The sequence below is a fragment of the Leucoraja erinacea genome, chromosome 3 (assembly GCF_028641065.1).
Source record: "Leucoraja erinacea ecotype New England chromosome 3, Leri_hhj_1, whole genome shotgun sequence".
Taxonomy (NCBI): domain Eukaryota; kingdom Metazoa; phylum Chordata; class Chondrichthyes; order Rajiformes; family Rajidae; genus Leucoraja; species Leucoraja erinaceus.
This window is the reverse complement of record NC_073379.1, coordinates 88,378,572-88,405,152: the sequence shown is the minus strand read 5'-3', so window position 1 is coordinate 88,405,152 and position 26,581 is coordinate 88,378,572. Positions and strand designations below refer to the sequence as shown.

The 26,581-nt window shown below is 41.4% G+C and overlaps 1 protein-coding gene across 1 annotated transcript in view; it reads left to right on the top strand.

Moving 5' to 3' along the window:
• The window catches only part of LOC129694298 (dmX-like protein 1), a 216,936-nt gene that overhangs the window by 109,431 nt on the left and 80,924 nt on the right, over nucleotides 1-26,581 (top strand). Inside the window, exons 18-25 of the mRNA XM_055631009.1 lie at nucleotides 155-1,873; nucleotides 3,017-3,127; nucleotides 6,848-7,017; nucleotides 8,353-8,450; nucleotides 9,180-9,345; nucleotides 12,352-12,625; nucleotides 17,677-17,758; nucleotides 19,595-20,051. Of these exons, the coding sequence (XP_055486984.1) occupies nucleotides 155-1,873; nucleotides 3,017-3,127; nucleotides 6,848-7,017; nucleotides 8,353-8,450; nucleotides 9,180-9,345; nucleotides 12,352-12,625; nucleotides 17,677-17,758; nucleotides 19,595-20,051 (3,077 nt within the window). The remainder of the gene's footprint in view (nucleotides 1-154; nucleotides 1,874-3,016; nucleotides 3,128-6,847; nucleotides 7,018-8,352; nucleotides 8,451-9,179; nucleotides 9,346-12,351; nucleotides 12,626-17,676; nucleotides 17,759-19,594; nucleotides 20,052-26,581) is intronic.

Here is a 26,581-nt window from a genome sequence, read left to right as displayed (position 1 = left end):
AACTGCAAGTTTGTAAGTTAGATGTGATTTCATTGAGGTGTATTATGATCAAATTTTAAATGTTGAAAATTGAAGTGGTTTTGTGTTATTAAACTGAAAGCAGTGTTTGTTTACTTCATTAATATTTTTGATATTTTCATTCTTCATACTACAGGGCACCTGAGTTCCTCATCAGTTCACCCAGCATGTCTTGCTCCGTATCTTCTGGCAACTTCCTGCACAGATGGAAAAGTTAGATTCTGGCGCTGTAGAGTGTCAGCTCTTCCGATGTCTTCTGCAGCTGGAGATGGTGTGGAGAATGATCTAGTTTATTCTTGGGAAGAATGGCCTCTGCTGATTGAAGAAGGACTTCAGAACAGCAGTGCAGTTACCGTACCAGGAAGGCCTGTGGATGTTTGCTGTTCATACACAAACCGGCTGGCTGTGGCTTACAAAAAGTCTATTCCAGTTCATGAACATTCCAGTAAGCACTTCACCATGCATGTGGGTATATTTGAATGTGAATCAACTGGAGCCTCTCAATGGATTCATGAACAAACAATACACTTGGATGACTTTAGTCAAACAGGTCCAATTTTGGACCCAAGAATCAGCATTGATAGTAACCTAGTCCTTCATAATAAATATCGTTTACATTTCAGCAATGATTATCAAATGACATTTGATGCAAAACCTTTGGTTCACTTAGACTGGGTCTCCAAGGAAGACGGATCACACATATTAACTATTGGAATTGGATCTAAACTTCTAATGTATGGGCAGGTATCTGGAATAATACAAAATCAAACAAAGAAAGAAGCACCAGCAGTTTTCTCTTTGTCTTTATGGGATAGTGCCAAAGAAGTATCTCAATCCAGATGGATTCTTCTCAGAAGTTTGGATTTGGTTTCCTCAGTGGATGGATCATTATCGCTGCCAGTTTCTCTGTCTTGGGTGCGTGATGGTATCTTGGTTGTTGGTATGGATTGTGAAATGCATGTTTATTCACAGTGGCAGCCTCCTGACAAAAGTGATTCAATGATAACTGAAGCTGAAAGTGCCAGCATTCCTTCAATGGTTAGTCTAGGAAAGTGTGCTAGTACAAATGGATCCAACCAATATCTCTACAAAAAAAGCCTGGCAAAGTCAATGACAGGGCTGGCTCAAAAATTTGGTGGCAGAAAGGTTCCATTTCATTGGAATATTGAGATGGAAGACTCTGGCCTTTTTGAAGCTTCTCATGATTTATCTCCCACACTACCACAGTACCACCCGCTGCAGCTTTTGGAGTTAATGGACTTGGGTAAAATCAGGCGGGCCAAAGCCATATTGTCTCATTTAGTTAAATGTATTGCAGGCGAAGTAATCACTGTTAGTGATACTGAAACCAGCCATGAGCGACGACTCCGATCTTTGACAATTAGTGCAAGTGGCAGCACAGCCAGAGATCCTCTAACTTCAAACAAAAGTGAAAATCCTGATTACACAGAAATAGACTCCATCCCTCCTCTTCCTCTCTGTGCACTTTTAGCTGCTGATGAAGACATTTCTCATACGACCTTTGAAAAGAAAATCAATTGTGCAAATTTTACAAAGAAAAATGAAAGGCATTCAACAGGAAACAACTATGATGAACTATTTGCAATGTCAAGTGTGGGTGCAGATGATCTAAATAGTTTTGATGTTGATGAAGGCAATAAGCAGAAGGTTATTGACCTTTCCCAGTACAGTCTTACCTACTTTGGTCCTGAACATGCACGAGTACTATCTAGCCATTTGCTTCATTCCAGTCTGCCTGGTCTTACCAGTATGGAACAGATGTTTTTGATGGCACTGGCAGATACTGTGGCCACCATCAGCACTGACATTGGAGAAAGCAGAGAGAGAACCCAAGGTAAAGTTATAGCTTTATTTATCTGTGAACAGTAGGGTCCACTTATTTTATGTATGCAACTGTCTGTGTGAATCACTTAATATCTCAGATTTATCAATGTTGATAAAGAAATGTATAGTTAAGTTTTGTTACAATTTGCTTTATTGCTCAAGGCAGGGTTTTAGATTTCATTTTATAATGTATCTCTCTATCGGTTTCCAATGCAAGATTACCAACCACACATTTCCTATTATAGCATGCAGAGAATGTGAGTACCAGTCTTTAAAAAACAGATAATGATATTGACCAAATGATGGATGCACAACCGCTTGTTAAGATATATATAGTAGAACCATCTATTTGTTAATCAGATAATAATTGCAGATTGGCAAGTGATGAGCAGCTGCATTGACCCAACCATTGCGACTCGTTATGTTTACCTCTGATTACAAATTCCCACTTTGTATGTACGTCTGCTTGAAATTCTGCCAAGTCATAAACTTTATGCAGTGAATTTTGCTTTGGCAGAGTGGTCATATCTGAGCGCAGGTATATGGGACTAGGGGAGATTATATATGGTATATATGGTATATGGGACTAGGGGAGATTATGTGTTCGGCATGGACTAGAGGGGTCGAGATGGCCTCAGTGTTATTGTATGTAAAAAAATAATAATTTGGGAAAGAACCATTGAAGTATCTTTTCAAAAGGTGTTATTGTCAAATAGGTATTTGAAAGAAGGTTGAGGCAGAGGAAGGTGTAGTGAGCCAAGGATTACTTGGAATTCTATATGGTTTCTGGAATCAGTAGAGAGAATATTACTGCAAGTTATGTTACATTTATTTTGGAAGGATGTGAAAAAAGTAATTGATCATGGCAATGCTGACCAGACAAAAGTTATTGCTCACCGAAAGGCGCCCAATATCCAAATGGATTTTATTTCAAAGAGTACGTAAGTACTCACCCACATTGATTCCTGTAGACCAGACCAGATTTCTTTCCCTGAACGACTTGGTGACTCAATGAGGTTTTTATAGGAATCCAGTAGTTTCCATGGTCACTAATACTGATGCTTGCTTGTTATTCCAGCTGCATGTTTACTTCTGAAAATTAAAATAATTAATCAAATACAATGAAAATGTATTACTTTTGTTTATTTTTTAGGTGGAGAAACACTTGATGAATGTGGCTTAAGATTTCTTTTAGCAATGCGGCTACATACATTCCTATTAACATCACTACCACCTGTTTATCGAGCACAACTTCTTCGACAAGGTAAATTCATGAGTGCATTCAAAGTAAAGGAATGATCAGAAGTTACATTTTTATGCAACTGAAGACAACGGCTTTTTATTCTAGTATTTTATATGTAAATAAATTAGGTAAAGTGAGTTTTCTGTTGGGCATTTGTACCTAATGATGAATTAGTATTCCTATATGAGGAATACTTTTTAAATCCTATTGCCTTGCCAACAGTCTGTCCTTTCTTCTTTTTGTTATTTTTAGTTTGTTAAAAAATCTGTTTTAGTGTTCCTTGGTTTCTTTTAGGTGGGGGTTGGGGGACAATTTTATTACAATCTCTTACCTCATCGGAGATGTGATTTTTTTTTTTTCCGTATCGTATCTCCGTCCCCACTGCGTGGAGTTGACGGCCTTTCCTGGGGACCGACCCGGCGCTCCAAGCCATGGGAGTCTGTGGGACTTTAACACGGAGCTTACGGTCCCTTTGCCGGGGATCAAAGCTCCAACTATGGGGCCTGTGGATTTTAACATCGTGAAGCCCGCGGTCTCTGATCAGAAGAGGCCGATTCGGGAGCTCCATGCCGCGGAGAGAGTTTCAACTGCCCTGATGCAGGAGTTTCGATCGTCGGCTGCGGGGGCTTTGTCCGCCACGACTGTGGATGGTTTGACTGCCCGAGGGGGCTTTGTCCGCCACGACTGTGGATGGTTTGACTGCCCTGACCACGGAGAACAAGAGGAAGAAGATTCAACTTTATTGCTTTCCATCACAGTGAGGAATGTGGAATCCACTGTGATGGATGTTTATGTTAACTTTTATGTGGCTGGGTATCTTGTTGCTTTTCACTTAGTATGGCTGTATGGTAACTCAAATTTCACTGTACCTTAATTGGTACATGTGACAATAAACTGACCTTGAAACTTTGAAAATGGTCAAATTGAAAGTTTCCAGATTTTGCAGCAACAGTGACAGCAATGCTGTCAGCATTCCCTGCCACTACTCCATGGAATTGACATCAACTTCAAGATTTTCTGTGCATGTATAGTTTAATATAGAAATCCCAAAGTTATGATTGGTTTGGGGCATTTTAAAGTCTGCACTCTTTCCCATCTTGTTCGCTATAATCCAGGGACAATAACTTGGGTTAATGTGAATTTAAGCTCTTTACATGTTAGTTCTATTATACAATTCCCTGCTATCATACTTTATCACATGATTTCAAAAGTTTTAATTTATTTTATGGATTCTGTAAGTTTAAAAGTGTAGTTCATCTGGAGAAAGAACTCCAATTATTATTTTGTGCAAGGAATTCCAAAATTTAGATCCAACGTCATAGAAAAATAAAATATATATTTACCGGGCAAAATCGAGGACAAATTGATGGGGGTTGTGCAATGACATTCCTATACATCTGCTGCTCTTGTTTCATTGAAGCCAAACTACCAAGCTATTAAATAAACTAATATTGCCATGTGTGTTGAAGTTGCCTCATTATTTTTCAAAATTTAGTGTGTCTTAATGACAAGAACATTTTCAAATCTTTAGCATTTGGTTTCATGTTTAAAATGTTATTAAATGTGTTTTTTTATTTCTCATTGGCATATTGTATGTGAAAATGTCTCCATGTAATTGGCTATTTAATGGACAATGCCCGAACAGCTTGATACAATTGATTCCTTTGAATCTGCATCCGAATAGGGGATGTCGAAAGATGTTTGTACATCAGTGTACATCTCTTCACCTCTGCCTATCCTTAGCCCCACGTCCCTCTCCCTTTTCATCTGTGCATTAATTGCCTCATATTGTGTTTTGAATTGAATTCTGTCTTTACTTTGTGTACTAGTCATGTCTCTACTATTTATTTCATTCCCCTTACATGTTTTTCCTCTACCTGCTAAATTTTTGTAAGGTGTACTTGAGACTCTTGAAAGGCGCCCATAAATAAAATGTATTATTATTATTATTATCAGTGGTGAACATTATTTCTTCACTGCTGACAGCAGCTGCTGGCCACATTCCCATATAGTTGAGTAGAAACCACTGTTATAGTTGCACTGGAATAGCTTGCCTTAAAAAGAAAAGCAGTTACATCTGGAGCATAATTCTTCAGCCTGAATCTTTGTTGGGTCTGTTTCCTTTATTATATCCAGGGCAGTCAGAAGAATCCAAATAATTTCTACTGTAATGTTGGGAACCTCTCCAAAGGCAGTCACCCTCTACACCCAGCACTTGTGCCAGAAGAATATTTAAACTTTGCAGTAATTTCTTTTTTATTTGTGTTAAATTCCATCTTCATTGAGGATGGAGGTGTTCACAGAGTTATCTCCTAGCTCATTTAAGAATCAACCATATGATTCTGGAATTTCATGCAGCTCATATTGAGTAAGCATGGCAGCTTTCCATCCCTCGGGGATGGTTTTATTTGGTTACATTTAATGGATTTGTTTTCAAATTCACAAAGTACCATGATAGGTATTTAACTTTTTTGATTGGAATATAAATCCAGTAGTCAGGGTTGTGTGTACAGGATGTCATTGGTAAACTGGTCACTCTCGGCCTCCCCACTGTCACATGTGCCTGGATTAAGGATTTCCTCACAAACCGGCCCCAGACTGTGAGACTCGGCCCCCACCTCTCCTCCACTCGCAGGTTGAGTACCGGTTCCCCACAGGGCTGTGTGCTAAGCCCCCTCTTATACTGTCTCTACACCTACGACTGTAGTCCGGCCCACAACAACAACCACATCGTCAAATTTGCTGACGACACTACTGTGGTCGGACTTATTTCAAAGGGAGACGAGGCAGTACAGGAGGAAGTCCTGAAGTTGACAACCTGGTGCTCAGAAACACAATCTGGCTCTGAACACCAGGAAAACAAAAGAGCTCATTGTCGACTTCAGGAGGCACAGCACAAACTTAGTCCCCCTACATATTAACGGCGAGTTTGTGGAGAGGGGTAACACCTTCCGTTTCTTCCATGTTGACTTGCGCCCAAATCTGATATCTCCTGGACGGACAACACGACAGCGGTCATCAAGAAGGCTCAGCAGCGGCTGCACTTCCTGAGATTCCTCAGGAAGCACAACCTGGACTCTAACCTGCTGCTGACCTTCTACCGCTCGTCCATCGAGAGCCTGCTGACATACTGCATTACAGCATGGTATGGCAGCTGCACCATGGCAGACAGGGAGAGGCTTCAGAGGGTAACCAGGACAGCGCAGAGGATCATTGGTTGCCCTCTCCCCTCCCTGATGGACATCTACACCTCCCGCTGCCTTAGCAGGGCAAAGAAGATCACCAAAGACAGCTCCCATCCTGCGTTTGGACTGTTCGACCTGCTGCCCTCTGGAAGGCGCTATAGGTGCATCAAATCCAGGACAAACAGACTCAGGAATAGCTGCTGCTTCCCGAGAATTATATCTACCATAAATTCAAATCCACACATGCACTGACTACACCGCCCAACACGGACTTCCATCTGTATATATGTATATATGTATGTAGCGCCGTAGAATTTGTGCACCTATTCCCCCCCCCCCCCCCCCCCCCCCATCTCCCTTCTGTTTTGTTTTTCTGTTTCTTGTTTTTTGTGTAAAATTGTATGTATGCACTGAGTACGAGCAGCTTTCAGTTTCACTGTACATGTATAGTGACAATAAATGGCATATCATATCATATCATCTTGTTGCCATACCTGTTAAAGTAATCTGGGACATCATGCTTGAATATATGTGGTTTATTTTTGTTTACAAATAGGTTTATCTACATGTCATTTTGCCTGGGCCTTTCATTCAGAAGCAGAGGAGGAGCTGCTGAACATGATCCCTGCAATGCAAAGAGGAGATCCCCACTGGTCAGAGCTCAGATCAATGGGAGTGGGGTGGTGGGTGCGCAGCACAGTCATTCTTCGCAGGTGTATAGAGAAGGTAATGTTCACTGTTTATTTTAATAACAATTACAAAATTAAACAATGTAACTAGTTTTGCTGCATCTTATTGCAGCTAGAATATTCCATGTTGACTTGCCCCAAATCTGCATGTTGTCCAGCAGCATTCATTTTAAACTTGTAAGCTGCTTCAAGTTAGAATAAATAATTGATTGATACTTTATCTCATGTGACATGTAGCAGTGAAATTAGAATAATTAACTGATGGATTGATTGACACTTTATTATCACATGTGACATTCACAGATAAATTATTTGTTTTGCATACCATACACAAAGTATGTAAAGAGTCCCCAAAATTACTATGACTAGTTTATTTTGGTGCAATCAAGCTTTTTAAATTACGCTATTACATAAATGTGATAATTTAAAATAATCCAATGAAAATGGAAGTGTATGAAACGGGAAGGAAGGAAGTTGGGAGAATTGTGAGGAAAAGAAGATAGCAATAGCTGGAGGAATGAGCGGATGGGGGGAGGAGGAAGCAGTGAGAGGAAAGCAGATGGGAAGGGAGGAAACAACAAGAGGCATGATTGCGGGAGAGAAAGCAGTGGGAGGAATTGAGGTTGGAAGAAGCGGTCAGGGGAATGAGGGTGCATTTAGGGGGATGTGTGGAGAGTGAGGATATGAGCTTTCATGTTAGATAAAAGACTGGTTTCTCAGAAGTTTGGAATCTACTTTGAATGTCATCCTTCATTAAAATATACCAAATATGCTACAATCACATTAAATAAAAGCCTGTGAAAGATCAGCTTTTTTTCTTTGTTGATTGACAGCTTTTTGGTGTAAATGAACAGTGGCTGATAGTGCAACGCTTCCTGCCTTGTCAAACAAAGATTTTGATAGTGTGGGCATATCAAGGATGATGGGAATGACTTCTTTCTGAAAGAGGTTCAAAATGATCTAATTCAATTTTACAAAACTATATAGGAAATGAAATGAAAAGAAAATCACTGAGTTTCAGATGAAAAAATTAAATAGTTGTAAAGTCGCGAGTAAAAATGTCAAATCTTTTTATAATTATGGTGAAGATGTTTTATAGACACAAAATGCTGGAGTAACTCAGCAGGACAGGCAGCATCTCTAGATAGAAGAAATGGGTGACGTTTTGGGTTGAGACCTTCAGACTTCGATTTAAACCAGCATCTGCAGTTCTTTCCTACACTAAGATGTTTTTATGTTGGGCAGTGATAACACACATTTTTTGCATCTGAATGATAACCCTATAGCTTTGAAATTATATATATTTTTAAATAAGTGTGTTTTCATATTTTAAAATGTGATATTTCTGAATGTTTCTCTATGAAACCTTTAGGTTGCCAAAGCTGCATTTCAAAGAAACAATGATCCTTTGGATGGAGCTATATTTTATCTTGCAATGAAGAAAAAGGCTGTACTCTGGGGCCTATTCAGGTATGACAAAATATAGTATTTTCATCATTTTTACAGTTTCCCATCAAACGTCATGCTAGTTTGAGTTATATCTGTGTCAAATTATACAAACCACAATTTCTCATGTACAGATTCCTCATGCACATTTTGTATTGCTTTTAATTAGTGTGTTTGAGATCTTTGCTAGCTGTTTGACTGGGATTAGTGAAGCTTAGTTTAGTTTAGAGGCCCACCAAATCCAAGTCGACCAATGATCATCCATACATAAGTTCTATGTTATCCCAGTTTTGCATCCTACACACTAGGGGCAATTTACAGAAGCCAATTACCCTATAAACCTGCACTGCTGTGGAATGTGGGAGGAAGCCGGAGCACCCGGAGAAAACCCACGCGGTCACAGGCAGAAACGTACAACCTCCGTTCAGATAACACCCATACTCAGAATCGAAGCCGGTTCTCTGGCGCTGTAAAGCAGCAACTATTTTGCTGCGTGACTGTGCCACACTAGTCAAAGCTATTCATAGATGGAACTGATGAAAGCATTATTAAGTGTACATTTTAAATTATTAAAATGTCCTGTTTCACTCTACTAAATTTTTATCCTTGCCAGATAAAATGTATATGGAAATTGATACAATGTATTGACTTCTGAAAGGAACTGGTTTTTGCTACCTATAGCACAGCTCCATTGAGAAATATTCAGTTAAATGGTTTGTCAATAACATAAAATCTATTTTTTTTAATATGCAGGTCCCTTCATGATAAAAAAATGACAGAGTTTTTTGGAAAAAATTTCAACGATGATAGATGGAGAAAGGCTGCATTGAAGAATGCGTTTGCGTTATTAGGGAAACAGAGATTTGAACAAGCTGCAGCTTTCTTCCTTTTGGCTGGTTCCCTAAAGGATGCAATTGAGGTAAGACAGACAGTAGTACCTAACAGTAGTAGTGAAGTTGGAGATGGTATCAAACAGGAAATTAGAAATGCGTGCGACAAAGGCAAAACGGTTATAATGGGTGACTTCAATCTACATATAGATTGGGTGAATCAAATTGGCAGGGGTGCTGAGGAAGAGGATTTCTTGGAATGTATGCGGGATAGTTATCTAAATCAACATGTAGAGGAACCAACGAGAGAGCTGGCTATTTTAGACTGGGTATTGAGTAATGAGGAAGGGTTAGTTAGCAATCTTGTTGTACGTGCCCCCTTGGGCAAGAGTGACCATAATATGGTTGAGTTCTTCATTAGGATGGAGAGTGACATTGTTAATTCAGAAACAGTGGTTCTGAACTTAAAGAAAGGTAACTTTGAGGGTATGAGATGTGAATTGGCCAAGATTGACTGGCAATTAATTCTAAAAGGGTTGACGGTGGATATGCAATGGAAGACATTTAAAGGCTGCATGGATGAACTACAAAAATTATTCATTCCATTTTGGCAAAAGAATAAATAAGGGAAGGTAGTACATCCATGGATAACAAGGGAAATCAGGGATAGTATCAAAGCGAAGGATGATGCATACAAATTAGCCAGAAAAAGCAGCATACCGGAGGACTGGGAGAAATTCAAAGACCAGCAGAGGAGGACAAAGGGCTTAATTAGGAAATGGAAAATAGATTATGAAAGAAAACTGGCAGGGAACATAAAAACTGACTGCAAAAGTTTTTATAGGTATGTGAAAAGAAAGAGATTAGTTAAAACAAATGTAGGTCCCTTGCAGTCAGAAACAGGTGAGTTGATAATGGGGAACAAGGATATGGTGGACCAATTGAATAACTACTTTGGTTCCGTCTTCACTAAGGAAGACATAAATAATTTGCCGGAAATAGCAGGGGACCGCGGGTCAAAGGAGTTGGAGGAATTGAGTGAAATCCAGGTTAGCCGGGAAGTGGTGTTGGGTAAATTGAATGGATTAAAGGCCGATAAATCCCCAGGGCCAGATAGGCTGCATCCCAGAGTACTTAAGGAAGTAGCTCCAGAAATAGTGGATGCATTAGTAATAATCTTTCAAAACTCTTTAGTTTCTGGAGTAGTTCCTGAAGATTGGCGGGTAGCAAACGTAACTCCACTTTTTAAGAAGGGAGGGAGAGAGAAAATGGGGAATTACAGACCAGTTAGTCTAACATCGGTAATGGGGAAACTGCTAGAGTCAGTTATTAAAGATGGGATAGCAGCACATTTGGAAAGTGGTGAAATCATTGGACAAAGTCAGCATGGATTTACGAAAGGTAAATCATGTCTGACGAATCTTATAGAATTTTTCGAGGATGTAACTAGTAGCGTGGATAGGGGAGAACCAGTGGATGTGGTGTATCTGGACTTCCAGAAGGCTTTCGACAAGGTCCCACATAAGAGATTAGTATACAAACTTAAAGCACAAGGCATTGGGGGTTCAGTATTGATGTGGATAGAGAACTGGCTGGCAAACAGGAAGCAAAGAGTAGGAGTAAACGGGTCCTTTTCACAATAGCAGGCAGTGACTAGTGGGGTACAGCAAGGCTCAGTGCTGGGACCCCAGCTATTTACAATATATATTAATGATCTGGATGAGGGAATTGAAGGCAATATCTCCAAGTTTGCGGATGACACTAAGCTGGGGGACAGTGTTAGCTGTGAGAAGGATGCTAGGAGACCGCAAGGTGACTTGGATAGGCTGGGTGAGTGGGCAAATGTTTGGCAGATGCAGTATAATGTGGATAAATGTGAAGTTATCCATTTTCGTGGCAAAAACGGGAAAGCAGACTATTATCTAAATGGTGGCCGATTGGGAAAGGGGGAGATGGGTGTCATGGTACACCAGTCATTGAAGGTAGGCATGCAGGTGCAGCAGGCAGTAAAGAGAGCGAATGGTATGTTAGCTTTCATTGCAAAAGGATTTGAGTATTGGAGCAGGGAGGTTCTACTGCAGTTGTACAGGGTCTTGGTGAGACCACACCTGGAGTATTGCGTACAGTTTTGGTCTCCAAATCTGAGGAAGGACATTATTGCCATAGTGCAGAGGGAGTGCAGAGACGGTTCACCAGACTGATTCCTGGGATGTCAGGACTGTCTTATGAAGAAAGACTGGATAGACTTGGTTTATACTCTCTAGAATTTAGGAGATTGAGAGGGGATCTTATAGAAACCTACAAAATTCTTAAGTGGTTGGACAGGCTAGATGCAGGAAGATTGTTCCCGATGTTAGGGAAGTCCAGGACAAGGGGTCACAGCTTAAGGATAAGGGGGAAATCCTTTAAAAACGAGATGAGAAGAACTTTTTTCACACAGAGAGTGGTGAATCTCTGGAACTCTCTGCCACAGAGGGTAGTTGAGGCCAGTTCATTGGCTATATTTAAGAGGGAGTTAGATGTGGCCCTTGTGGCTAAGGGGATCAGGGGGGTATGGAGAGAAGGCAGGTTCGGGATACTGAGTTGGATGATCAGCCATGATCATATTGAATGGCGGTGCAGGCTCGAAGGGCCGAATGGCCTACTCCTGCACCTAATTGCTATGTTTCTATTAATTATTTGAATTGTTACTGCGAAAAAATAAAATGCTTAAGTTTGGGTGATCAAAATTTTTTTTTCCCTTCTACCCGATACATTAATCAGTAATTTATTGCATGAACATGTGAAATGTTAATCTCATTATTGTGATATATTATTGACCACTACCAATCATATTTCAATTGACTCGCCTCTGATTAAAATCTTACTTAAAAATGGTACTGTACCAGACTTTTTTGTCAAACAGAATTTAAATACTAGGATTTATATTTCAAAATTTGTATCCTATTTTTGAAATATTGCAAAGCCAGGTAATTATGGAAAATCCCCAGAATCACCAGATGCAGTCATAATCTCATAATCAAATAAAATTGCATGGAAAGTAAGTTGTAAAAATCTCATGTCAATTTTGCTCTCTTATTCTGTTTTTTTTAAAGGTTTGTCTTGAAAGACTTCACGATATTCAGTTAGCACTTGTTATAGCAAGATTGTATGAATCAGAGTTTGAAGTGTCCTCCACTTACAAGTCTATACTTATAGAAAGGATCCTAGGCTTTGATAAGAAGAGCAAAGATTTTAACCTTTCTTTAAGAAATTCTGATCCTGTATTGAGAAGTATGGCTTATTGGATTCTGGAAGATTACACAAACTCTCTGAATACACTATTGGAGCAAGGGACGAGAGACGTCGATGATTCTGATGGAGTAACAGGTAATGATTTAGAATAAATTTATTGTACCATTTGAAATAAAGCATTGTGTAAGTTTTTCAATAAAAGGAGTTTGAGTCGGTTTGTTCTGCTAAAAAGTATTGCATAAATAGGTTATTGGGAACAGAATTGGATAGACTTTATTAAAGGCTATTATGCCAATTGCACGGGAATGATCACAGATCAAGATTGCAGAAGTTGAAATCTGGTGCAAATAAAACAAACTGCCAGAGGAATTCATTGGATCAAGCAGTATCTGTGACAGAGGCTGGTCTCGACTCAAAACGTGAACTGTCCATTTGCCTACATCAATGCCGCCTGACCCACTGAGATCCTCTAGCAGAATAATGCTGATATATGCAAGGGCATTTTGAGATTAAGGAGGACCTTGGATTTGGGCTCTTAAAGAGCATTAACGTGAATAAAACCCCAGGATCTCATGGGATTTATTCCATGTTATTAAGAGAGGCAAGACGGGAAATTGTGGAAGCCTTAACTGAGACCTTTAACATATAACATATAACAATTACAGCACGGAAACAGGCCATCTCGGCCCTACAAGTCCGTGCCAAACAACTTTTTTTTTTCCTGATCTCTCTTTGATTTTTTGCTACAGGCGCGCTACTGCGGATGATAACTTGTATTTCGTGTGCGTTATTTCTATCGCCAGTGTGTTCTTCAGTGTGACTCCCCCTTGTGCTGTGAATATCCATTCTCCTGCCGCGTCGATTCACTATGTGAGCGCTTCCAGCCTCTGTTCAGTGTCCACTTAGCTGATCACGAGCTCAAGTTGTCCGCCGCATATCTTTCTCGCACTTGTATAGGGGTGTCACGTGGCCAACCTTATCCCACCAGGCGTTGTTAATATCTCCATCGATCTAGCGTCTGTATGTGGTACAGGCAATGCCTCTCGCTATGTTTGTGCTGTTCTCTTTCCTTGTGGTGGTATTGTGTTTTTCATTCAGCAGTTGGTTTTGCTTTTCTGATTAACAGGTGAAGGCCACTTGATGTGTAATAGTACGTGTTTGCGCGCTTCTCGTCCTGTTTATTCGGATCTCCTATAAGTTCATCTCGATATAACCCCGCTATCCACCATGCAGGTCTTACTATGCATGCGTGTCCTGTGTCTACCCTTTTATCTTGCCTACTGCCTACCGCTAGTGACCCTAAATCGTTCTTTCCGCCTTTTCAGCACCTGTGTTGGCTGTGCTGCGTCTGAACCGCCGACTCAACTTTACCATGCATGTTCCTGTTTTCCGTGCCACTGCCTTGCTGTGTCGCTCCTTACTCTGTTCGCAATCACTTTCGCCTTTGTCTCGTGCCTCTGTCGCTGTTCCAGCCTTCCCACTCTTTGCACTCACTGTCTTGACCTGTTCTTATTCCCATTCTATTCTCGCTGGGCCAGGTGTTGTGGTACTACATCTGTCGTTTTTGACCTTTAGCTAGTTGTGCGTCTTCAATTTCGCTTACGATGCACGATTAGTATAGGCTGGTAGAACAACCTAAGTTGTACGGCGCACTCCATTCAGTGACAAGTCTTTACGACCCGCCTCACTTTGTCCTTTCGATTGCATTTCTACTTCTTCTGTTGTGTTCCCTTGGACCGCACCTTTCTCCGTCTTCAGTGAGCTGATTGACGTTTCGTGAAGTGACCTCATACACTCCTTGTTCATCTCAGCTGGCTACTGATAACCTGATGAGTTCAATTTATCGGTCTTTTTACTATTCTCATGGTTATAACTCTAGATGATGTTCGAGTGAGTCTCAGATTGTGTTTCCTCTTCGTTGTCGTCTTTCTACTCCTAGTTATTTGTCGCCTCCACCATACTCTTGCTACGCTCTGGCTTTCTCTTTCCTCCTTATTCTTTCCTCCTAGATGCCTCCGATTTTTTTCTTTCTTTTCGCCCACCTCCTCGGGTCCCAACGAGGCTGATGAACTCTTTGTCTCACTCACTAGAAGGTCCAGCATCTGGCCACTACTTACGTGTCCCAGTGTGCACAGTGCACTGCAACTTTATCGCCGCTACTTGGGCACTATCGACCGTCCCATCTTTTCCAGCAGTCATTATAGTAGCTAGCGCTCCCTGCTTGCCTCTTTTCTCGTTGCGATCTGGATGTTGCTGGTGTGCAGGTACGCTCATTTCTCCCTAGCCCTACTCGACTGTCTATGACAGTTCTTTTTATAGACGATTCACCCTTGTGCCGACTTTTTTGCCTTGCGGTGTCTGCCGCATTTTCTCTCGTATTCCTATTTGGGCAGACTCAGCCTCTCACACGTTATCAGATCGTGCTTCCTCGCATGCCTTTGCTTTAGAGATACTTATGTTGATGTTACTTAGTGATGCCTTGATCGTACCGAATTCAGGTGTCTCTATTTGAAGTCTCAGTATTCGTATGCCACCTTCGCTTTTCCCTGTTGAACAGACCTCTTTTCCTCTACAAACTTATTGCGCGGATCGGGGCTGCGCTAGTTTATTGAAGCTAGTTTTCTTTGTCTGTTTTCCACTATATCTCTTTGCCATTCGATTCGTGATCATGTGTGGTTTTCACCTGTGTGTTTATTGTGTCTTGATCATCAGCATGTACTGTATTTCACTTATGTTGTTGTTGTCAGATGACTATTGATTTTTGTGTAATTCATAATACTCTTTCCCCTTCTTTGTCTACTATATTAAATTTTTGTAAAAGTTTGGTTTACTTTGATCTCTTTGTTCTGGCTCTGGTTTATCTCTCATATTATCTAATAGTCATTTTCTATAATCGCGCTGCTGTCATGCTCCCTACCGTCGCTTCACTTTCGATATTTCATATTTCTTGTGATTTTACGATCTCTTTATTATTAGTCTATTTCTCCCACCTTACGACACACGCTTTTTATGTCCTGGTTATGGTTTTTCTCTCGTGCTCCAAACAAGCGAGTGTCTGGCTCCTACTATATATTCTGACTCTTCCACCTGTGGTTGCTGACAGTATGTCCGTGCGCGACGCTTTTTTCTGCTGCAATATTTCACACGCACATCTTGTATAATCCCCTCACCCTTAGTCCTTCACTCATGTCCCTAAACGACACCTGCTAGGTGCCTCCCCCATCAGTATTGTGCTATTTCGTCCTGCTTACTCATCGTCCTCTCATTGGACTCACACGTGTTGACTTGACTCCTGGCTTCAGCCCGGTTAGCCGGCGCCTGTCATTCGATTCACCATCTCCCATGCGCGTGTCTTGATTCCTAATTGTGCTGCCACGGCGAATCCTTGTCAATATTTCATGTTCTTTAGCCACAACTCGTGGGTCCACACACTGTTTACGGCATTCGATCTCGCTCACATACCACTCTCCCTGGGTATTAATCTCTTTTTTTCCTTTGATCAGTGTCTGTGCACTTCCTCACCTTTAAGAATGTATATGCTTTATAAAGATTCCTTGTCCACGATGTCAATAGTTCCATACCCTACAAACACCTCTAATACTGTTATCGCAGCACCGCGCGTATTTAACGGAGTCAGATCCTCTGCATGATCCATTCTCCTTCTCCTGTCTTTCTCAGTCCCCTCTGTTCTTCTTAAAATTTTATGTGAGCACCCCCCATCTTCAATCAAAGCCGTATCCTCTCGCTATCACCGTTGCTCGGTTTTTTCCTCTCATATGGTTTCGACCCTCGCTGTCTATTTTGTCAGCGGATCTCTGTATCCTTCTCACACTTTTACTTTCTCACTTGTCCTATGGCAGTGTTTTTACCTCGCAACTTCTATTTTTTCTGTCACTGTTTCTTTCCTACACTGGTTCACTATTTTTGACATCTCTACGTTGAACTGATCGCTATCGTAATTTTTGAGCATATCTGCCACTGCAATTTTTTCGGTGTCTATGCGCCCACGGATCGCATTCCTTGTTCCTCCCTTGCCGAACGTTAGCACAACTCCTATGTGTACTGTCCCACATCACCTGCGCTTTGTTCCATGTTCTCGCATCGCTATCCACTCTTGTAGAGACTCCCTTGACGTTGCCTCTCCACACATACCCCTCCATGCTTTGATTCTCCACCCCTGCTACGATCCAAGCACCCGACCTATTCCTGCACTTTCTCCGTATCTCTGATCGGTTCATCGGAGCCCCTTACATACGTCTCACCAAATATTTTTGGCCGATGTCACACTTGCTTTTATCTACTATCGCTTGTCTATTCTACTATGTTGCTTTTTTCACCATACCCACCCTTGTTGTGTTTTCACCTTCTACTTACGTTTGCCTATCATGTTACCCTGTCATACATTTCGCCCTAGGCGCGTTCGTGCGCATTTTGCGGTGTTTCATCTGTCTTCCGACAGTTTTCGTACCTCGACTACATTATTGAGTTACTTTTTTTTATCTGTTCACTTATTGCTCAGTCAGCCGCGACGAGCCCGCTGTCACATTTTGTATCCTGGGACACTTATCCCCCACCCCACCCACCCCCTCCCACCCACTTTCTATGTGATTGTTCTCATACGTCTGTAGCATCCTCTGTGTCATTATCATCATTACCCTTGGACACTACACACCCCCAAGTTTTTGTCCGAAACCTGTTGACTTTTTTAATCTAATTCCTAGGGGGTTTATAACAAGCCAGTCGCTCAAATTCTTTAAACATCCCCCTTTTAGTTCGCGACATGTATGTCACTGTACCGCTCCTTCTGTGTGTCTCGACAGGATTCAGACGCTCTCAACACGTTTTCGTTATGGGACCCATATGGGTAATTCACCCTCGTGAACCTACGTGCAACTCCCTCCATAGCAAGGATGTCCTTTCTTCAATTTTGAGACCCAAACTTTCAACACAATACTCAAGGTGCGGTCGCATAGAGGCCTGTAAACTGCATTGGGACTCTTTGCTCCTGTACTAAAGTCCTCTGGTTAAGAAGGCCAACATGCCATTAGCTTTCTTCACTGCCTGCTGTACCTCCAACTTGTGCTCTTGGTAAATTATAGTTTCTCAGTCTTCACTTTCTGGCTTTTTTTTTTAATCTGTCGCCAGTTTTATTTTCTCTGTAAATATATTAACTTATTCCAACTCAGTTCCTAAGCTCTCCGTCATTTGCCAAAGTTTGACCAACCTACGGATATTCAAGGTGGTGTTTGCATGTCCAAGCAACATTGTGTAAACTGAACAACAAAGTGGGTAAGCATTTGACCGTCTGGTATATATTATTTCAAACTTACTGTCCAGAACTGAGCCACATATTTACTGACTCATGTGGTTGTTTTATTTTGTGTATGCCAAAACAATGCCGGCCACACCAAACCTTGTGGTCTTCATTGAGTTCCTTGTTGGAAACTTGTGACCTTCCCTTTACTCTCCTCACAGTGTACATACCGTTGCTGTCATTTCTGTTGTCCCGTTGACTCGCTCCCTTGTATGTGCTTTTCGCCGCATCACTATTATGCCATCACACCTGCGTCCTTTGTTATCCCCGCCTGTATTCATCACTTATCGTCTGCCCACCCCTCTATATAGATATACTGTCTTTACCCTTTTCTAGTTACCCAAGTCCCACAAGTCGATTTTCTTCCCCCCCCCTGCCCTCCTCTTTTTCGCACCCTAATCCCCCCCTTATCGTAGTGTTTACGCCAGCTCTTCAACCTGCGCGAATGTGCGCCAGCCACACGTTTTTAAGTTTTACAGTACACATTTTGCCCCCCACTTCCGTGGCGGTTCCTATTTTGATGTGCCCCTTCCTGGTATCTCCTGTGCTTACCTCTTCCTTTTCGTTCGCAAATTTATGACCACTTGACGCGCTGTCCCGTTTGTACCAACCCGTGCACACCCATGGTACCCCCTGACTCTTCTTCCGGCTGTACTCCACCGTTATCTACTTCCCCGCGGACCCCCCACCCTATTTCTCTCTTTATGTTTCTAAGTTCGCGCATGCACACATCTTAGCGCGCTATTCCCAGCTCTTACAGAACCTCCTATTTCTGTCCGCTATCACCTACACTACTCTCTTTGACTTTTCGCTCTCTTCGCCCGTGCCAACCCCCTCCTGTTTCCCCTGCAGTATTGCACCGACTTGGTAACTCTCACTATCCGCACTGTGTGTTCCCTCCTCACCCATCCTCTTCCTAGACCGCTCAGGTCCCTCTCTCTCCTTTTTCGTGAGAACCAACTGTGACTTCTCTATGTTCCTTCGTGATCTGAACAACCTGCATCCCTGTCTGATATACCTCCCCTCCTACACTTTCTTTTGTCGATGCTGATCCCCCTCGTCAAATTCGGAGCACACTGTACGTCCACCTGCTCTCTCTGATGGGCCACACAAGCGTCCCGCATGTTCTCCGTTCTGTTGATTACACCTAGTAGTTTCCATAGTGCTCCTTTTGTTTAAAGTCTGTTCCCCCTTTCGCCTATGCTCAACCCACCGCCTTTTCCGTCCATACACCATCAGGGGTCGCACACTTTCTGTACCCCTGTGTAGCGTTCGCCTTTTTTCCGCACTGTCACAGATAATTTCATACACAGCACCCGCTGCTGCACTGCCCCCTTCATCTCTGGATTTTGATCTATCCATGTTGTTTTATACCCACCCTTCTCGTATGACATGAGATCCGTCGCCCACCCACCAAGCCTCGCTATTTTAATGTGGCCAGGAGTGTACAGATTATGGGCTCCCGCGTTCAGCCTTTCACTGTCCATGAATCGCCGGCCCTTCCTTGGTGCATCTCTCTTTCGCACCCTACTTCATGACCACTCGATGCAGCACACTCCCTCGCCCTGTTCACCAGAGGCTCCTTGCCCTAGATCACGTAATATGCGCGCGGTCCACAGTGATGACCCACCACCTCGATCGAGTTCGCCTTCCCTTCTCCCCCTCCCTATTTGTGACTATTATGTGCACTGACGCTTGCGCCTGGCCATCGATCAAGAAAGCGATACATTGTCACCTTGTGCCAGCATACGGAGGATACCAGAGAAACTTGCTGCATGCAAATGAACCAGCTCATCTGAAGAATTTTTAAGTCCTTCAGAAGATGTTATAGCAGCACAACTAAAATTTGGAGCATGTTTGAAAATACTCACATCGGAGCTGCGTACTCTCTCTACCGGTTACGAGGTAGATGGTGGAAAACTCCGCTATCAGTTGAACAAATGGCTCGAGAGGGAAATTATGGCCCTACAGAAAACGTGCAATTACAATGTTGCGGAAGACAGAAAAGATAATTCTGAAGGTCTCTGGGATGAATTACCCAATGAAGAGCAGATGGAAAATGGAGTCATTGACCAACAAAGGACATTACACCACCAAGAGTATTTGCAAAGAAGGCGGCTGTGGCTTTTCCAAAACCAGCCGCTTCTAAGGATGTTCCTTAGTTATTGTAGTCTTCATGGATCACACGGTGGAGGTTTGGCATCAGTCAGAATGGAGTTGATTCTTCTTTTGCAAGAATCTCAGCAGGTATTTTTTTTATATATTTATGTTAAGAACACACATTTTCTTGTGCCCTGGTGTAATCATTTCCTTAAATTGGTTAGAATTTTGTGCTTCTTCTGGAATGTTATTTGGTAGATGTAATAATTGGATCTGAATATTTGCTTCCTAAGGAAGTATTAACATGTCAAACTTATTTTTTCCCAATATTGGGTTTTACTGCACTAACATTTCAGAACTTGTTATATGTAGACAAGACATAATGTAAAATTGGCATGGATTCGTTAGTTTTAAAGTAGTAGATTATTCATCAATTCAACAGAAATCTTGGAAATAAAAAGACCACTTTCCATATTAACGGGTTAATGTTTTTAGCCAATCTTACAATGTTACAATTTTGGCTACATCATTAATTGTTATCAATTTCCATCTCCAAAGTCTGCACTAAAAGCATTGGTAACTAATTTGTTAGTAGCATTTGCAAGTTTCAATCACACCTAAAGTGCATTTTTTAAAATTTGAAGGTTCATTTAAATAAATGTAACATTTTAATGCGTTCTTCAGTTTAACAAAGTCTAAAGGGGGAGAACCACATATAGGGATCCATTTTTATCTTATAGCAAAGCGGTCTGTCTTAGCAATAATTTTTGTTGGATGCCTCTCTTTTCGATGTTTCCTCTTACTCGCGTTGATTCTTCTCCTGTCTTTAGGCCATTTTATCTCCATTATACTACTTATCTCCTGTTTACTTAGTCTAGTTGGATTTCTCATGGTATTGAGTACTTCCCTTACTTTTGATCGCCTACATTGTTACCTTTTTGACTTTAGACTACAGGATGCCTAGTTTGACACGCTATGCTTTTAGAATATGTTGCAAGAGATGTTAGATAGCGCATTCCCCGATTTGCGCATACCTAGTTACATTCCTGTTTCATCGCGTACTATGATGTCCTATACTATCTATATAGATACCCCCAATATTGTTTGGTAGATGTTTAAGAGTACTGGATTAGCCCGTAGAATTACTTTCTACATCCTAGTCGCAGTATTCTGTCTGCCTTTCGGTTTTTGCACCACATGGCATCCATCCCTTTATTTGCCTCGCTTGACTCATCGCTCATTTTCCTACATCCTAGTGCATTAACTATCTTCTGTTTTCCTTTCTTAGGGTACCCTTCAGTGCTGATACTAGATATCAGTTACACGTAGAAGTCTCTTTTCGCACCCACCTCCCCATTATACTCCAACCTAAGTTCCGACGGTTCTCAGTTAGTGTGTTTCCATAGATTCCCTTTTCCACTCTGGTAATCTTATCACTTCACTATTTGCTTTCCTACCACCCTCTTACCGTGTCAACTTCAATACTTACTCAACCCTGTGTTTCTACTCGTGTGTTGTTTAAGAACTTGTTATTAATTAACACCATTCTTAATGTAAAATTGGGCCACTGGATTCTTCTAAAGTGTAATCTACCCTATTGTTCCCACCCGACAACCACTTGAAATAAGACTTTCCATGTGACGGTCGCTAATGTTGTCGATTCCCATGCCTCTCCTCAGTCACCGTATCATATCAACACCTGTTAGTCAATTCTCCAACGTGTGAGCGTATCTCCACTTTCAGTATTTGGACATACTACATCCTGATTGTGGCATTTGCCCCATTGTATTTTGCGCTTGACCGCCCAGTGTTTTGCCCCAAGTCTGCACTTTAAATGATCAAAATTAAGCAAATATAATCATCGTTGTTGAGCCGTGTTTCAAGCAGCCTACTCTGTGTCAGTTCGAAACCAGTTCGGGGTTCGGGGCCCCCCTAACGTACATAACGTTCCACAGTTACTTCATTAGGTTCCCGTTAATGTTGTGCTGCAACACCAATTCAAGGACGTCTGTTATTTCTAGTACCATGTCAAAGTCTTCATAGCATCTTCGTGAGTTATTTCATTCTTCTTCCCCTTTGTGCTCCTTGTATTACAGTCCGATCATCCACTACACTATTAGTGTTTTGACTTACTGAGATCAGTTCATTGTCACAGACTTCTGCGCTCCTATGCATGCACATTGCAGTTTTAAATTGCCCTCTCCCGTCCGACTGTGGTGCAAGTTCATTATCCTCTAAGCTTTGCTGCTTCTTATACTACATGTGAGCAACCTAAACATCATGATATGTAGATGTTTAACCATCGGGAATTTTAGAACTTCTGCCCTCATCAGCCATACAATCAGTTTGCGCACGTTGGTGTTAATAATTACATTTTAAAATGCAATGTCAATAAAAAAAAAAAATGGAAATACATGTTCATGGGCACCAAGTTTGTTTCAGATTTAATAATGCTTTTCGTCAGTAGACATTCTGAAAGCTTTATCTTCTTGAATGCCAATTTTGTCACGTCTTTCTGGATTGATGCAGTAGCATCTTTTTTTGCCCTAGAACCCCTGACCATCCCTCCGCCCGTCTCTTTGGTATTAGTTTTTGACTGATTTAAAGCTTCAGATAAGCTAGGGAAAATCCTAGTCACTCGTAGTTCATGCTTTCTTGTGGCTACCAACAACATAATTCTTAGCTTTTAAGATTGCTTTTTTTCGCGTCCGTCGCATGCGTTATCCACTATCCGTCTCCCTTCTTTTCTAGACAAACTCAACAGTGCTGTAGTTTCAACTGGGCTTGCAGGCAAGTTGATTGTATCTTGGTTCTAGTCTCATGTGATTGTTGGGTACCCTGTTTTAGGCATTTGGAAAATTCAAAACCATTTTTGTTTTTTGTTTTTTCGATCGCCAGTCTAGGTTCGGGTTCTCCATTCAGTCTTGATCGCATCGTTAGCGAATGTCAACTAAATGGCCCAAGATCAGGTTTACTATTTTTGAGTGGATGTTCCCTTTCCATGCAATGAGTTTGAACTGCTAGTCATGGACATCACCAAGGGCTCGGTGAATTTCTTGGGGATGCTCTACTCACTCTCTCTGCACGCAACTTTATCCTTCTGTATTTTTGCACTCACAATCACTTTCCAGTCTTCACTTTAGATAATAAAAATCACCCTGATCAAGCCCCCTGGGTTCATCTCTATTGATCAGACTTGGCAAGCAGGAATTGACCTCGTTCTATCTGCTCGCATACCATTCTTCCAACCTCCTTCGTACCTTTTTTGTGTATCATCCCCCCCCTCCTAGAATGAACCACGGCCCAATGAGTTTTCTACCTGTGTTTGACACTCGCCAGCCCGATCAGGACACATTATTATTGCACATTTCTCACGCGATCATTGTCCTCCAGATAGAAACCTCTTCTTCTAAGACTGTGGTCCCTGGTTCTGGACTCGCCCAACATTGGGAACATTTTTCCTGCATAATATAAAAGTGGATAAGTCTCCAGGTCCTGACAGGATATTCCCTAGGACATTGAGGGAAGTTAGTGTAGAAATAGCAGGGGCTATGACAGAAAAATTTCAAATGTCATTAGAAACGGGAATGATGCCGGAGGATTGGCGTACTGCGCATGTTGTTCCATTGTCCAAAAAGGGTTCAAAGAGTAAACCTAGCAATTATAGACCTGTTAGTTTGACATCAGTGGTGGGCAAATTAATATATATAATATAATAGATAATATATATAAGCATCTGGATAAACAGGGTCTGATTAGGATCAGTCAACATGGATTTGTGCCTGGAAGGTCATGTTTGACTAATCTTCTTGAATTTTTTGAAGAGGTTACTAGGGAAATTGATGAGGGTAAAGCGGTGGATGTTGTCTATATGGACCAGTAAGGTCTTTGGCAAGGTTCCACATGGAAGGTTGGTTAAGAAGGTACAATTGTTGGGTATTAATGGTGGAGTAGCAAGATGGATTCAACAGTGGCTGAATGGGAGATGCCAGAGACGGAGAGTCGGTTTATCAAGGAGGACTCTCTCTAACTTGTACAGGTGCACAGTAGAGAGCATGTTGACCGGTTGCATCGTGACTTGGTTCGGCAACTTGAGCGCCCTGGAGAGGAAAAGACTACAAAAAGTAGTAAACACTGTCCAGTCCATCATCGGCTCTGACCTCCATTCCATCGAGGGATCTATCACAGTCGCTGCCTCAAAAAGTCTGGCAGTATCTTCAAGGACCCACACCATCCTGGCCACACACTCATCTCCCTGCTACCTTCAGGTAGAAGGTACAGGAGCCTGAAGACTGCAACAACCAGGTTCAGGAATAGCTACTTCCACCCAGTCATCAGGATATTAAACTTGGTTCGGACAAAACTCTGAACATTAATAGCCCATTATCGGTTATTTGCACTTGATCAGTTTATTTATTCATGTGTATATATTTATATAATGGTATATGGACACACTGATTTGTTTTGTAGTCATGCCTGCTATGTTCTGTTGTGCTGAAGCAAAGCAAGAGTTTCATTGTCCTAATTGGGACACATGACAATAAACTCTTGAATCTTGAGCTCCAAACACACCCAAAAACATGTCATAAATCCCACCCACAATATAACGGGCAGTCTAAAAGTTAAAGGCACATGCCATCATCAATGACATGCAAAACAGGCCACATGGCCACTACATCATCAATGAAGATAAGTGAGCCAGTACCTTAAGCAGCCATACATGCCTAGTCATAACACCCCCACCACCATGTTTCACAGATGAGATGATATGCTTTGGATCTTGGGCAGTTCCTTCTCTCCTCCATACTTTGTTCTTGCCATCATTCTAATATGTTAATCTTCATCTCATCTGTCCACAAGACCTTTTTTCCAGAACTGGTTGCTCTCTTAAGTCCTTCTTGGCATACAGTAACCTGGCGATTCAATTTTTGCTGCTAACCAGTGGTTTGCATCTTGCAGTGTATCCTCTGTATTTCTGTTCATGAAGTCTTCTGTGGACAGTGGTCATTGACAAATCCACTCCTGAAGAGTGTTTCTGATCTGTCAGACAGGTGTTTGGGGTCTTTTCTATATTATAGAGAAAATTCTTGTAATCAGCTGTGGAGGTCTTCCTTGGCCTGTCAGTCCCTTTGCGATTAGTAAGCTCACCAATGCTCTCTTTCTTCTTAATGGTGTTCCAAGCAGTTGATTTTGGTAAAGGTAAGGTTTGGTAAGATCCAAAACCCACTACCTCATCTGTGAAACACGTGGTGGGGATGTTATGGCCTGGGCATGTATGGCTGCTGAAGGTACTGACTCACATCTTCATTGATGATGGTAGTAGCATAATGAATTCTGAAGTGTATAGATGCATCCTATCTGCTCAAGTTCAAACAAATGCCTCAAAACTCATTCGCCGGCGGTTCATTCTACAGCAAGACAATGATCCTAAACATACTTCGAAATCAACAAAGTTATTTTTCAAAGCTAAAAAAAGGTCAATTTTTGAGTGGCTAAGTCAATCACCTGATCTGAACCCAATTGAGCATGCCTTTTATACAGTATGCTGAAGAGAAAACTGAAGGGGACTTGCCCCCAAAACAAGCAGAATCTAAAGATGGCTCCAATGCAGGCCTGGCAGAACATCACCAGAGAAGACACACAGCAACTGGTTAAAATCACAGACTTTAAGCAGTCATTGCATGCAAGGGATATGCAACAAAATACTAAACATGACTACTTTCATTTAAATTACATTGCTGTGTCCCAAACACTATGGTGCCCTGAAATGGGGGAACACTGCTGTATAAACACTGCTGTAATTTCTACATGGTGAAACCAAAATGTATAAAAATGACGATTATTAAAATCTGACAATGTGCACTTTAACCACATGAGATTGTTTTTTTATTACAAATCTCAAATTGTGGAGTACAGAAGCAAATAAATAAATGATGGGTCTTTGTTCCAAACACTATGGAGGGCACTGTATTTGTGTACTTGTGGGTATGTGCATTTATACACACTGAACTTTTTTCTCTCATTTCTCATATTGTTTGCAGTGTACTATGTTTACATATTCTGTTGTGCTGCAGCAAGTAAGAATTTCATCGTTCCATCTGGGACACATGACAATAAAACACTCTTGACGCTTGATCAATTTATTTTTACTTCCCTTGTATTGCATTTCAAAATCCAGCAGATGGCAGCTGTTGACACTCTTCAACTTTTTACTTTGCTACAAAATATTGGATTTATTTTAAATCCAAAGTTATTAATAAAACAGGCAGGTTTTTTGTAACATGAGCAAATTGAGTTTATTCGAACAATATTAACCTAAAAGGTAAGAGATTGAGGTAATATTTTATTCAATTTTCTGCCATTCTCAACAGAATGTGCATTAGCTTGATATTTTCTTGTCACTGGCATTTTCAGTCTACTTCACTAAATCTCTTCAGTTTTACAATTTTGCATGACATGCAGCAATAAAAATAACTGTTCAGCCCTCGTCTTGCTTTCTATAAAGCATCACATCCCATTCCTTCAGTTTCTCCATTGCATTGCTTCTGCACTGACGAGACTTTCACATCCGTGCCTCTGAGATATCTTCCTTGTTCCATAACCATAGCTTCCTCTCTTGCCATAGTTGACAGACCCCTTGACTACAAATCATATATTTCCAGCATCTTTGCTTTCAC